Genomic DNA, 15,053 nt, shown 5'->3' with positions numbered 1-15,053 from the left:
TCAAAATGTGAAAAGTGGTGGAGAACCCCCATTGTTTGTACAACTCGACCCTTCGTGCCGCTTCCTTGGTGAGTGGGTGTACTACTTTCCTAAATTAGGCAATTATGAAATATATATATATATATACACACAGACTTGGCATTTAATATGGAATATTTTTTTTGTGGGTGTGAACTTACTTTTCAAGATGACTTAGAACCAAAAGTTCATTGGAATTATGTTGAAATTATTCTAGATTTTGTTAATGTGACCTTTAAAAGAAACAAAAACCACATTTGACATTTCGAAGCAAATAAATTGATCCTTGAAAGTGATGTAAACTGATATCGAACTCAATTCACAGACAGTACTGTGTTAAACTTCTGTGCGTTTTCCAGAAGTATCTCTTTATTTTGCACATTAGCCAAAAAAAATTTCAACAGAAACAAAAGCTAAATTATGACTGGGATTACGGACAGGAAAATTACAGTTCAGTACTTCGTGTAACCCCCACGAGCATTCAGGTGAGCACGTACACGTCGAGGCATGCTGTTCACGAGATTTGCCAAGGTTTGGACAGGAATCGCTTGCCATGCAGTGACAATAGCCTGCTGCAATTCACGCACAGAGGCAGGCTGCTGGTCCAAGTTGTCGATTTGATGCGTTAATTCTGCCCACAAGTTCTCTATCGGATTCATATCCGGGGACATGGCAGGCCACTCCATATGCTCGACACCACGGTCAGCAAGAAAGTGTTGGATCACGCTAGCACGATGAGGCCGTGCATTGTCATCTTGGAAGACAAAGTTTCCTCGAAAGGCTGCACGAGCAAATCGAAGCAATGTTTCTTCCAGAATGGCCCTGTACTTGAACTGGTTCAGGTTTCCATTCAGAACAACCAGGTCAGTTTTGCCCCCTGCATGAAAAGCAGCCCAAACGGTCACCCCACCACCTCCAGCTTGGACTCTTGGCACTATACAATCTTCGTTGTGGGCTTCATGCACTTGTCTGCGCACTCGGACGTGGCCATCTTGACGATAGACCAGAAATCTAGACTCGTCACTGAAGGTCACGTGATTCCAGTTTCCTGGCTGCCATTGACGGTGCTCTCTGGTCCACTGCAATCGGCGCTGGCTGTGTTGTCTGGTCAGGCGTGGCTTTCTCAGGGGACACCCTTGGCACGATAGCCTGCTTGACCCAGTCGTTGGTTGACTAGCCTTCTGGATACAGGCACATTTGTCAGTTGCTGCCACTCAGCCCTAAGCCGATTAGCTGACTTGGTACGGCCATTGCAGACTAACCGGTGCAGCTGGCGATCACCTCTCCTTGTGGTTCTGTGTGGACGTCCTGTCCTCGGTATTGGAGTAGGGACACCCCTCTGAGCATTTCGTTTCAGGATCTTTGACACCTGACCTTGAGTGATGCCATACTTCCGAGCAATAGCATGCTGTTTAATGCCAGAATTTCGTAAAGCCACCACTCCATGACAAACAGCATTGTCAAGTTGACGGACCATCTCCAGAGGAAGCGGCAATAACTTTTGTAGACGTGCAGCAGTTGTTTTCCACTAATACAGAACGCAACAACCCTTATATACCCGATTGTGAAGCCAATCGTCAAATGTACCTGTCCTTACATTTTGTCACACCTGTGATATAATCCTGTAATTGACTTCTTGCTGCGAAAGACAATCAGTGACATGGTTGTTTCAACAAAGACATCACCGAAGCGTCAAAGAAACTCACCAGATTGATATACTGAGTTCAGAAAGTAAACCCAAGTCAAGACAAAAAAAAAATTCCATATTAAATGCCAAGTCTGTATATTACTGTAAAAAGTTATTAGAGATGTTTAACGTAATAACATATCGACAGAAAAGACCATGAATTACGTGCTTCCCAATTGGCGGCCATTTATCGCTGACCTTTGCCAGACCCTGTTGAGAGAACCTGCTTTAGAGTGTTGTCATATTGCAATGATCCATGCCTTTGGTGATTTTTAACAATAAATGATTGGCAGCTTTGTTTTCATCTGTTTTTCAGCTGCAAAATAGAATACGTACTAGAAGGAGAAAGTTTACACCTGGAATTTCATGATTTTGAGGCCACATTGCTGGAAGTAAACGTGTTGCAAAGAGCAAGATTTTCACTTTGCTCTGTTAAGATCATCTCACCAGATGGAGCAGGTAATCATCCGAAATTTAAGTCGGTGGATCATCCGGTCTGGTGTACCTGTAAGGCGTGAACTCTGCAAGCAATACCAATACCAAGCAATGTTTTATAAGTAAAGAAGGGAACGGGAATAATTTGCCTTACATAAAACCATCATGATGTCTGATAAAACAATCAACTTGGGTATTAGTCTACTTGCCAAGCCTATAGAGCCCTCTTGTGAACCAGGAAATGTTGAGTACCCCAACGTTTTAAGTTAGAAATGTACAGTATGGGTCCCCAGCACTTAGAAACTGCCGGATGCTAACTTGCATATGTTGGGCAATTAGCAAAATTAGCATTAATAGCATTAACCCTATCTAACATAGGCCTGGGACACTGAAATTTCTGTTTCGCTCTATTGCTCCGTTTGAATGCTTCGTGTGAGCAAACTATTTGAAGGATCTGTATGAAATTTGGACATAATACACTTAGACAGATATGCTTTCCGTGAGTGTTCTTATAAAAATTTCCTGCGATCAAAATTTCATGTGAAAAAAGGGATGTAAAAGCCGTGGATTTTTTTTCACCCAACATTTTTTTGCGCGGTTAGTGCCCCTACTCTCATGTTGAGCTACAGTTTCAATGTTAGTGTTTATTTGAACAGATCGTAACCTGGCACGTTCAACGCACTAAGCCCCATCTCGCGAGCTGCTATAGTTTTTGAGATATTGAGTATTTAGATTAATTTTTAGTCCGGTTATGGGTGGATTGTTTCATCACCCCTACCCTAATAGCTCACAGGTTCTGGCGAGCAGAAAGAGAGGGTGATTGGATGCTGCAACAACACTGCCTTGAAGAGATGCTGCCCTATTTCTTTGCTGCCGGTCATCACCACTACGCAAGATGGATCACATGGCATCTGCGCGACATGCAGTCCCTTCCTGCTACTGCCAAGGATGACCTTTACGTTGGAAGCCATGTGTGCCGCCACTCTGATGGTGCAGCTGCAGTGAGTGGAGACATGTTTGGGGAGCAGACATGCATCAAGCAAGGGAAATGAGTTGGAGGCATGAAGGGCATCTCCACCAACCCTGAGCAGGTCGCCGTGTGGATCCAATCTTTCGGCATCTGCTCCTATCTCTCCAAGTCATTGGATGAGATTTACGACGATGCTGAAGCACCGGATAAGACAATGAAGCCCAACAGACACAAAGAAGAGGTCTAAAGGACGGCGGGAATTGGACGCGGAGGACCGGGCTAAAATCCTGAGAGTGCTACAGGAAAACTCCCATCCACTCACCATAGAGACCGCGACCCTCCACCATATCATAAATGGCCAGGTGGCAGATGAAAAGGTGAATGTGCAAGATGCATTGAAGATCGGACAGGACATGAGCACACTGTTCTCTTCATCACTTCCTGAGAGATTTCATGCGCCCATCTCAAATAAGGTGGTGACAATGACATTCACCAAAAAAAGAGTGAAGGTCAATGCGAAGATCCTATGTGACCTTGAGGCGTTGTTTGATCTGCTGCTGGTGGTGGGGAGCAAGAGAAGAATGGAGCTCTCTGCCCTCTTTGACTACGAGCTCGGCCCGGTCCCTGCATCCATCATCGATGAGTATGGATGCCTCAGGAAGGGTAACAAGTCTGTGATCGTCCAGCGTCTTGGAATCCTTTCCCCCAATCCCCACCCACCACATGTTGGACTCGTTGATGCATCGCAGCTCATCTACCACGTGGTGTGGCCATCGTCAGGCACTGTGGCTGACCTCGCAGCCAGCATGGGGCGCCGGCTTAATCGCTACATCACCGAAACATTTGTCATCTTTGACCGGTATGAGCAAGTCTCTGCCAAAGACCACGAGAGGCAGAGAAGAGCTGGGGAGAGCTCAACAGAGTACCGACTCTCACTGACAACGCCTCTACCTAGCCGCGACAAAGTGATGAAGAACAAGACAAACAAACGGAGACTGTGTGAGCTCCTGTGCACACACAGCATAGGAGATCACATCAAGATGGTCAGCAAAGCAGACAGTATTGTCACTCATGACGAGGCTGACGTCTCCCTCATCTCATACATGTTGGATGCAGCCAGTCGCGGAGCTGAAACTGTCCGCATTCTCAGCGACGACACTGATGTTTTCGTACTCATGGTCTATTGGTGCTGGAAGGTGGGTATCACATGTAACCTGCAGATGGAGAGATGGGATGGCACTATTCTCAACATCAATTCGACAGTAGAGAATCTCGGTGAGCAGTGTCGCTCCATCCTGGCTATGCATGCTCTCTCCGGATGTGACACCACCTCCTATCCCGCGGGGAAAGGGAAGGTGTCCGCACTCAAGGCCATGAGAGTAGTACCTGGTGACCTGCTTCACTTCATCGGAGAGGAGGGAGCTACTGATTTACAGATTACAGAGGCAGTGAGTGGTTTCTTCCTGGCTCTGTACAACGAGAGGGAGTCGGCATCTCTGAACGTCGCCAGATATGACATCTACCGAAAGCGCAAAACCCCCCCAGCACTGAAGACACTGCCTCCTACAGAGCGCAACGCTCTCCTCCATGGACGGCGTGCCCATCTACAGGTGCTGCTTTGGAAAGCAGCAGACTGCCCTGACCCACCAGCTGTGGACATAACAGAGTTTGGATGGAATAAGAAGGAAGGCGAGAAGGGAGAGGAAGTCATCATGCCCATCCTGGATGCAAGCCCCGTTGCTCCTCCTGCCGTGTTGGAAATGATCAGCTGTAGCTGCAAAGCTGGGTTAAAGCCCTGTTTAACAGCAAAGTGCAGCTGCGTAGCTGCAGGCCTGGCCTGTACCAGCTACTGCTTCTGCAAAGGCTCTGATAGTACATGTTGCAACACACTCACACACTCACAGCAAGAAGAGCAATATGACAAGAATGTAGAGTCAGGAGAAGAGGATGAAGACGATGAGGATGAGGATGAGTTTTATGATGAGGATATGCTTTATAACAGTGCAGAGTAGTAGAAGTGCAAGACGCTCTTTCTTGATGGAAGTTTTATGTTGTGTAACTAGTGCACATATTTTTCAGCTCTGATAATTTTGGGTATACTTGTGTATTAATTTTGAGGATATTATTTACCCATAGTCATATTATTCTAGTTTGGTATGGTACTTGCCTTTGTTACCTCTAATACCTGTGAATAAAAGTGGAGCAATAGAGCGAAACAGAAATTTCAGTGTCCCAGGCCTATGTTTGACAGGTTTGTTTGTTTTTTTTTTAATACAAGATCGAGGCTCGTGAAAGAGCGAACATTAATCACACAGAAAGACAAACAGACACACAAAACAAATAACATCGGGAGCGGTAGACAAGATGGGGAGAGAGGGGGAAGGACACAAACACAACATTTGAGAGCAGGGACCGAGAGACATGGAGACATCGAGAGAACTGTGGGAGGGAGAGGGCTTTGGGGGGGAGGCATGGGAAGGGGGGGGGGGGGGTGGGAGAGGTATAAAACATATGGACACTGCCAAGACTTCCAGGAAAGAAGTTGGAATTTCAAACAAGGTGGATCTGAGGTGAATTAGTGGGGGTATAAAAGATCAAGGTTTTGGATGGGGGAAGATAAGAGATGGTGGTGAACAGCTGTTTTGAAGACCTGGAGGGAGGAGTGTGATTGAAGTGAGTGTGGGAGTTTGTTCCAGAGGCGGGAGAAAAGAGGAATGAAAGAGTGAAGGTGAGCAGAGAGCCGAGATTTCGGCAGTTTAACCATCAGAGGGTGGCTGGCAGATCTTGTGCGACCTGTAGGAATAACTTGTGTTAGTGTTGAAAACCACAAATCGCATTTGTCTTAGTGTTGCAAAGTTAATGCTATTAATGCTAATTTTGCTAATTGCCCAACATATGCAAGTTAGCATCCGGCAGTTTCTAAGTGCTGGGGACCCATACTGTACATTTCTAACTTATAACTTTGGGGTACTCAACATTTCTGGGTTCACATTGCTGGCAAGTAGACTATTATCGCACATGTGCTGGTGTTTAAAACCACTTTCCATACTTGAGCTCGTGTTGCAGAACTACTTTCCGCACTTGTGCTTGCATTGAAAACCACTTTCCACACTTGTGTTGCTGTTGCAAAACCACATTTCGCACTTGTGCTGGCATTGAAAACCACTTTCCAGACTAGAGCTTGTGTTGCAGAACCACTTTTGTCACTTGTGTTAGTGTTGCAAATCCACTTTTCACACTTGTGTTAGTGTTGAAAACCACAATTCGCATTTGTCTTAGTGTTGCAAAACCACTTTTCACACTTGTGTTCGTGTTGCAATACCACTTTTCGCACTTGTGCCAGTGTTGAAAACCACAAATCGCAATTGGGTTTGTGTTGCAAAACCTCTTATCGCACTTGTGCTCGTGTTGCAAAACCACTTTCACACTTGTGGTAGTGTTGCAAAACCACTTTTACACTTGTGTTTGTGTTGCAAAACCATTTGTCTCACTTGTGTTGGTGTTGCAAAACCACTTATTGCACTTGTGTTAGTGTTGCAAAACCATTTTCCGCACGTGTAATGGCATTGAAAACCACATTCCAGACCAGAGCTTGTGTTGCAGAACCACTTTTCTCACTTGTGCTGGCATTGAAAACCACTTTTTGCACTTGTGTTAGTGTTGCTAAACCACTTTCCACACTTGTGCTGGCATTGAAAACCACTTTTCACACATGTGCTAGTATTGCAAAACCACTTTCTGCACTTGTGATGGCGTTGAAAACCACTTTTTACACATCTGCTAGTGTTGAAAACCACTTTTTACGCTCCTGTTAGTGCTCAAAACCACTTTCTGCACTTGTGTTAGTGTTGCAAAACCATTTTCCGCACTTGTGCTGGCATTGAAAACCACTTTTTGCACATGTGTTAGTGTTGCAAAACCACTTTCCACACTTGTGCTGGCATTGAAAACCACTTTCCAGGCTAGAGCTTGTGTTGCAGAACCACTTTTGTCACTTGTGCTGGCATTGAAAACCACTTTTTGCACTTGTGTTAGTGTTGCAAAACCATTTGTCTCACTTGTGTTGGTGTTGCAAAACCACTTTTTGCACTTGTGTTAGTGTTGCAAAACCATTTTCCGCACTTATGCTGGTTTTTAAAACCACTTTCCACACTTGACCTAGTGTTGCAGAACTACTTTCCACACTTGTGCTGGCATTGAAAACCACTTTCTGCACTTGAGCTTGTGTTGCAGAACCACTTTTCGTACTTGTGCTGGCGTTGAAAACCACTTTCCAGACTAGAGCTTGTGTTGCAGAACCACTTTTCTCACTTGTGCTGGCATTGAAAACCACTTTTTGCACTTGTGTTAGTGTTGCAAAACCACTTTCCACACTTGTGCTGTCATTGAAAACCTCTTTTCACACATGTGCTAGTATTGCAAAATCACTTTCTGCACTTGTGCTGGCATTGAAAACCACTTTCTGCACTTGTGTTATTATTGCAAAACCACTTTCTGCACTTTTGCTGGCGTTGAAAACCACTTTTTGCACATCTGCTAGTGTTGAAAACCACTTTTTACGCTCCTGTTAGTGCTCAAAACCACTTTCTGCACTTGAGTTAGTGTTGCAAAACCATTTGTTTCACTTGTGTTGGTGTTGCAAAACCACTTTTTGCACTTGTGTTAGTGTTGCAAAACCATTTTCCGCACTTGTGCTGGCATTGAAAACCACTTTTTGCACTTGTGTTAGTGTTGCAAAACCACTTTCTACACTTGTGCTAGCATTGAAAACCACTTTCCAGACGAGAGCTTGTGTTGCAGAACCACTTTTGTCACTTGTGCTGGCATTGAAAACCACTTTTTGCACTTGTTTTAATGTTGCAAAACCACTTTCCACACTTGTGCTGGCATTGAAAACCATTTTTCACACATGTGCTAGTATTGCAAAACCACTTTCTGCACTTGTGCTGGCGTTAAAAACCACTTTTACACTTGCGTTTGGGTTGCAAAACCACTTTTCGCACTTGTGTTATTGTTGCAAAACCATTTGTCTCACTTGTGTTGGTGTTGCAAAACAACTTTTTGCACTTGTGTTAGTGTTGCAAACCATTTGTCTCACTTGTGTTGCTGTTGCAAAACCACTTTTCGCACTTGTGCTGGCATTGAAAACGACTTTCCAGACTAGAGCTTGTGTTGCAGAACCACTTTTCTCACTTGTGCTGGCATTGAAAACCACTTTTTGCACTTGCGTTAGGGTTGCAAAACCACCTTCCACACTTGTGCTGGCATTGAAAACCAATTTTCACACATGTACTAGTATTGCAAAATCACTTTCTGCACTTGTGCTTGCGTTGAAAACCACGTTTTGCACATCTGCTAGTGTTGAAAAGCACTTTTTGCACTTGTGTTAGTGTTGAAAAACCACTTGCCACACTTGTGCTGGCATTGAAAACCACTTTCGACACTTGTGTTAGTGTTGCAAACCACTTTCTGCACTCGTGCTGGTGTTGTAAACCACTTTTTGCACTTGTGTTAGTGTTGCAAAACGACTTTTCACACTTGTGTTAGTGTTGCAAATCCACTTTTCACACTTGTGTTGGTGTTGAAAACCACAATTCGCATTTGTCTTAGTGTTGCAAAACCACTTTTCACACTTGTGTTCGTGTTGCAATACCACTTTTCGCACTTGTGCCAGTGTTGAAAACCACAAATCGCAATTGGGTTTGTGTTGCAAAACCTCTTATCGCACTTGTGCTCGTGTTGCAAAACCACTTTCACACTTGTGGTAGTGTTGCAAAACCACTTTTACACTTGTGTTTGTGGTGCAAAACCACTTTTCGCACTTGTGTTAGTGTTGCAAAACCACTTTTTGCACTTGTGTTAGTGTTGCAAAACCATTTGTCTCTCTTGTGTTGGTGTTACAAAACCACTTTCTGCACTTGTGTTAGTGTTGCAAAACCATTTGTCTCACTTGTGTTGGTGTTGCAAAACCACTTTTTGCACTTGTGTTAGTGTTGCAAAACCATTTTCCGCACTTGTGCTGGCATTGAAAACCACTTTCCAGACTAGAGCTTGTGTTGCAGAACCACTTTTCTCACTTGTGCTGGCGTTGAAAACCACTTTTTGCACTTGTGTTATTGTTGCAAAACCATTTGTCTCACTTGTGTTGGTGTTGCAAAACCACTTTTTGCACTTGTGTTAGTGTTGCTAACCATTTGTCTCACTTGTGTTGCTGTTGCAAAACCACTTTCCACACTTGTGCTGCCATTGAAAACCACTTTCGACACTTGTGTTAGTGTTGCAAACCACTTTCTGCACTCGTGCTGGTGTTGTAAACCACTTTTTGCATTTGTGTTAGTGTTGCAAAACGACTTTTCACACTTGTGTTAGTGTTGCAAATCCACTTTTCACACTTGTGTTAGTGTTGAAAACCACAATTCGCATTTGTCTTAGTGTTGCAAAACCACTTTTCACACTTGTGTTCGTGTTGCAATACCACTTTTCGCACTTGTGCCAGTGTTGAAAACCACAAATCGCAATTGGGTTTGTGTTGCAAAACCTCTTATCGCACTTGTGCTCGTGTTGCAAAACCACTTTCACACTTGTGGTAGTGTTGCAAAACCACTTTTACACTTGTGTTTGTGTTGCAAAACCATTTGTCTCACTTGTGTTGGTGTTGCAAAACCACTTATTGCACTTGTGTTAGTGTTGCAAAACCATTTTCCGCACGTGTAATGGCATTGAAAACCACATTCCAGACCAGAGCTTGTGTTGCAGAACCACTTTTCTCACTTGTGCTGGCATTGAAAACCACTTTTTGCACTTGTGTTAGTGTTGCTAAACCACTTTCCACACTTGTGCTGGCATTGAAAACCACTTTTCACACATGTGCTCGTATTGCAAAACCACTTTCTGCACTTGTGATGGCGTTGAAAACCACTTTTTACACATCTGCTAGTGTTGAAAACCACTTTTTACGCTCCTGTTAGTGCTCAAAACCACTTTCTGCACTTGTGTTAGTGTTGCAAAACCATTTTCCGCACTTGTGCTGGCATTGAAAACCACTTTTTGCACATGTGTTAGTGTTGCAAAACCACTTTCCACACTTGTGCTGGCATTGAAAACCACTTTCCAGGCTGGAGCTTGTGTTGCAGAACCACTTTTGTCACTTGTGCTGGCATTGAAAACCACTTTTTGCACTTGTGTTAGTGTTGCAAAACCATTTGTCTCACTTGTGTTGGTGTTGCAAAACCACTTTTTGCACTTGTGTTAGTGTTGCAAAACCATTTTCCGCACTTATGCTGGTTTTTAAAACCACTTTCCACACTTGACCTAGTGTTGCAGAACTACTTTCCACACTTGTGCTGGCATTGAAAACCACTTTCTGCACTTGAGCTTGTGTTGCAGAACCACTTTTCGTACTTGTGCTGGCGTTGAAAACCACTTTCCAGACTAGAGCTTGTGTTGCAGAACCACTTTTCTCACTTGTGCTGGCATTGAAAACCACTTTTTGCACTTGTGTTAGTGTTGCAAAACCACTTTCCACACTTGTGCTGTCATTGAAAACCTCTTTTCACACATGTGCTAGTATTGCAAAATCACTTTCTGCACTTGTGCTGGCATTGAAAACCACTTTCTGCACTTGTGTTATTATTGCAAAACCACTTTCTGCACTTTTGCTGGCGTTGAAAACCACTTTTTGCACATCTGCTAGTGTTGAAAACCACTTTTTACGCTCCTGTTAGTGCTCAAAACCACTTTCTGCACTTGAGTTAGTGTTGCAAAACCATTTGTTTCACTTGTGTTGGTGTTGCAAAACCACTTTTTGCACTTGTGTTAGTGTTGCAAAACCATTTTCCGCACTTGTGCTGGCATTGAAAACCACTTTTTGCACTTGTGTTAGTGTTGCAAAACCACTTTCTACACTTGTGCTAGCATTGAAAACCACTTTCCAGACGAGAGCTTGTGTTGCAGAACCACTTTTGTCACTTGTGCTGGCATTGAAAACCACTTTTTGCACTTGTTTTAATGTTGCAAAGCCACTTTTCACACTTGTGTTAGTGTTGCAATACCACTTTTCGCACTTGCGCCAGTGTTGAAAACCACAAATCGCAATTGGGTTAGGGTTGCAAAATCTCTTATCGCACTTGTGCTGGTGTTTAAAACCACTTTCCACACTTGAGCTAGTGTTGCACAACTACTTTCCGCACTTGTTCTGGCATTGAAAACCACTTTCCGCACTTGTGTTGCTGTTGCAAAACCACTTTTCGCACTTGTGCTGGCATTGAAAACCACTTTCCAGGCTAGAGCTTGTGTTGCAGAACCACTTTTGTCACTTGTGCTGGCATTGAAAACCACTTTTTGCACTTGTGTTAGTGTTGCAAAACCATTTGTCTCACTTGTGTTGGTGTTGCAAAACCACTTTTTGCACTTGTGTTAGTGTTGCAAAACCATTTTCCGCACTTATGCTGGTTTTTAAAACCACTTTCCACACTTGACCTAGTGTTGCAGAACTACTTTCCACACTTGTGCTGGCATTGAAAACCACTTTCTGCACTTGAGCTTGTGTTGCAGAACCACTTTTCGTACTTGTGCTGGCGTTGAAAACCACTTTCCAGACTAGAGCTTGTGTTGCAGAACCACTTTTCTCACGTGTGCTGGCATTGAAAACCACTTTTTGCACTTGTGTTAGTGTTGCAAAACCACTTTCCACACTTGTGCTGTCATTGAAAACCTCTTTTCACACATGTGCTAGTATTGCAAAATCACTTTCTGCACTTGTGCTGGCATTGAAAACCACTTTCTGCACTTGTGTTATTATTGCAAAACCACTTTCTGCACTTTTGCTGGCGTTGAAAACCACTTTTTGCACATCTGCTAGTGTTGAAAACCACTTTTTACGCTCCTGTTAGTGCTCAAAACCACTTTCTGCACTTGAGTTAGTGTTGCAAAACCATTTGTTTCACTTGTGTTGGTGTTGCAAAACCACTTTTTGCACTTGTGTTAGTGTTGCAAAACCATTTTCCGCACTTGTGCTGGCATTGAAAACCACTTTTTGCACTTGTGTTAGTGTTGCAAAACCACTTTCTACACTTGTGCTAGCATTGAAAACCACTTTCCAGACGAGAGCTTGTGTTGCAGAACCACTTTTGTCACTTGTGCTGGCATTGAAAACCACTTTTTGCACTTGTTTTAATGTTGCAAAACCACTTTCCACACTTGTGCTGGCATTGAAAACCATTTTTCACACATGTGCTAGTATTGCAAAACCACTTTCTGCACTTGTGCTGGCGTTAAAAACCACTTTTACACTTGTGTTTGGGTTGCAAAACCACTTTTCGCACTTGTGTTATTGTTGCAAAACCATTTGTCTCACTTGTGTTGGTGTTGCAAAACAACTTTTTGCACTTGTGTTAGTGTTGCAAACCATTTGTCTCACTTGTGTTGCTGTTGCAAAACCACTTTTCGCACTTGTGCTGGCATTGAAAACGACTTTCCAGACTAGAGCTTGTGTTGCAGAACCACTTTTCTCACTTGTGCTGGCATTGAAAACCACTTTTTGCACTTGCGTTAGGGTTGCAAAACCACCTTCCACACTTGTGCTGGCATTGAAAACCAATTTTCACACATGTACTAGTATTGCAAAATCACTTTCTGCACTTGTGCTTGCGTTGAAAACCACGTTTTGCACATCTGCTAGTGTTGAAAAGCACTTTTTGCACTTGTGTTAGTGTTGAAAAACCACTTGCCACACTTGTGCTGGCATTGAAAACCACTTTCGACACTTGTGTTAGTGTTGCAAACCACTTTCTGCACTCGTGCTGGTGTTGTAAACCACTTTTTGCACTTGTGTTAGTGTTGCAAAACGACTTTTCACACTTGTGTTAGTGTTGCAAATCCACTTTTCACACTTGTGTTGGTGTTGAAAACCACAATTCGCATTTGTCTTAGTGTTGCAAAACCACTTTTCACACTTGTGTTCGTGTTGCAATACCACTTTTCGCACTTGTGCCAGTGTTGAAAACCACAAATCGCAATTGGGTTTGTGTTGCAAAACCTCTTATCGCACTTGTGCTCGTGTTGCAAAACCACTTTAACACTTGTGGTAGTGTTGCAAAACCACTTTTACACTTGTGTTTGTGGTGCAAAACCACTTTTCGCACTTGTGTTAGTGTTGCAAAACCACTTTTTGCACTTGTGTTAGTGTTGCAAAACCATTTGTCTCACTTGTGTTGGTGTTGCAAAACCACTTTTTGCACTTGTGTTAGTGTTGCAAAACCATTTGTCTCACTTGTGTTGGTGTTGCAAAACCACTTTCTGCACTTGTGTTAGTGTTGCAAAACCATTTGTCTCACTTGTGTTGGTGTTGCAAAACCACTTTTTGCACTTGTGTTAGTGTTGCAAAACCATTTGTCTCACTTGTGTTGGTGTTGCAAAACCACTTTCTGCACTTGTGTTAGTGTTGCAAAACCATTTGTCTCACTTGTGTTGGTGTTGCAAAACCACTTTCTGCACTTGTGTTAGTGTTGCAAAACCATTTGTCTCACTTGTGTTGGTGTTGCAAAACCACTTTTTGCACTTGTGTTAGTGTTGCAAACCATTTGTCTCACTTGTGTTGCTGTTGCAAAACCACTTTCCACACTTGTGCTGCCATTGAAAACCACTTTCGACACTTGTGTTAGTGTTGCAAACCACTTTCTGCACTCGTGCTGGTGTTGTAAACCACTTTTTGCATTTGTGTTAGTGTTGCAAAACGACTTTTCACACTTGTGTTAGTGTTGCAAATCCACTTTTCACACTTGTGTTAGTGTTGAAAACCACAAATCGCATTTGTCTTAGTGTTGCAAAACCACTTTTCACACTTGTGTTCGTGTTGCAATACCACTTTTCGCACTTGTGCCAGTGTTGAAAACCACAAATCGCAATTGGGTTTGTGTTGCAAAACCTCTTATCGCACTTGTGCTCGTGTTGCAAAACCACTTTCATACTTGTGGTAGTGTTGCAAAACCACTTTTACACTTGTGTTGGTGTTGCAAAACCACTTTTTGCACTTGTGTTAGTGTTGCAAAACCATTTTCCGCACTTGTGCTGGTGTTTAAAACCACTTTCCACACTTGAGCTAGTGTTGCAGAACGACTTTCTGCACTTGTGCTGGCATTGAAAACCACTTTCGACACTTGAGCTTGTGTTGCAGAACCACTTTACGCACTTGTGCTGGCGTTGAAAACCACTTTTTGCACTTGTGTTATTGTTGCAAAACCATTTGTCTCACTTGTGTTTGTGTTGCAAAACCACTTTTACACTTGCGTTTGTGTTGCAAAACCACTTTTTGCACTTGTGTTAGTGTTGCAAAACCACTTTTTGCACTTGTGTTAGTGTTGAAAACCACTTTTTGCACTTGTGTTATTGTTGCAAAACCATTTGTCTCACTTGTGTTGGTGTTGCAAAACCACTTTTACACTTGCTTTTGTGTTGCAAAACCACTTTTCGCACTTGTGTTAGTGTTGCAAAACAACTTTTTGCACTTGTGCTGGCATTGAAAACCACTTTCCAGACTAGAGCTTGTGTTGCAGAACCACTTTTCTCACTGGTGCTGGCATTGAAAACCACTTTTTGCACATCTGCTAGTGTTGAAAACCACTTTTCGCGCTCCTGTTAGTTCTCAAAACCACTTTCTGCACTTGTGTTAGTGTTGCAAAACGACTTTTTGCACTTGTGTTAGTGTTGCAAAACGACTTTTCGCACTTGTGTTAGTGTTGCAAAACCTCTTATCGCACTTGTGCTGGTGTTTAAAACCACTTTCCACACTTGACCTAGTGTTGCAGAACTACTTTCCGCACTTGTGCTGGCATTGAAAACCACTTTCCACACTTGTGTTGCTGTTGCAAAACCACTTTTCGCACTTGTGCTGGCATTGAAAACCACTTTCCAGACTAGAGCTTGTGTTGCAGATCCAGTTTTCGC

At 43.2% G+C, this 15,053-nt stretch overlaps 1 protein-coding gene across 1 annotated transcript in view; it reads left to right on the top strand.

The window, feature by feature from the left end:
- Positions 1-15,053, top strand: part of LOC137432205 (uncharacterized) — a 325,295-nt gene that overhangs the window by 15,176 nt on the left and 295,066 nt on the right. Inside the window, exon 2 of the mRNA XM_078783922.1 lies at positions 2,022-2,164. Within this exon, the coding sequence (XP_078640048.1) occupies positions 2,022-2,164 (143 nt within the window). The remainder of the gene's footprint in view (positions 1-2,021; positions 2,165-15,053) is intronic.

The sequence above is a fragment of the Myxine glutinosa genome, chromosome 8 (genome assembly GCF_964187855.1).
Source record: "Myxine glutinosa chromosome 8, kmMyxGlut1.1, whole genome shotgun sequence".
NCBI lineage: Eukaryota > Metazoa > Chordata > Myxini > Myxiniformes > Myxinidae > Myxine > Myxine glutinosa.
Note: the sequence above shows the minus strand (reverse complement) of the source record. Positions and strands in the feature narration are given on the sequence as shown.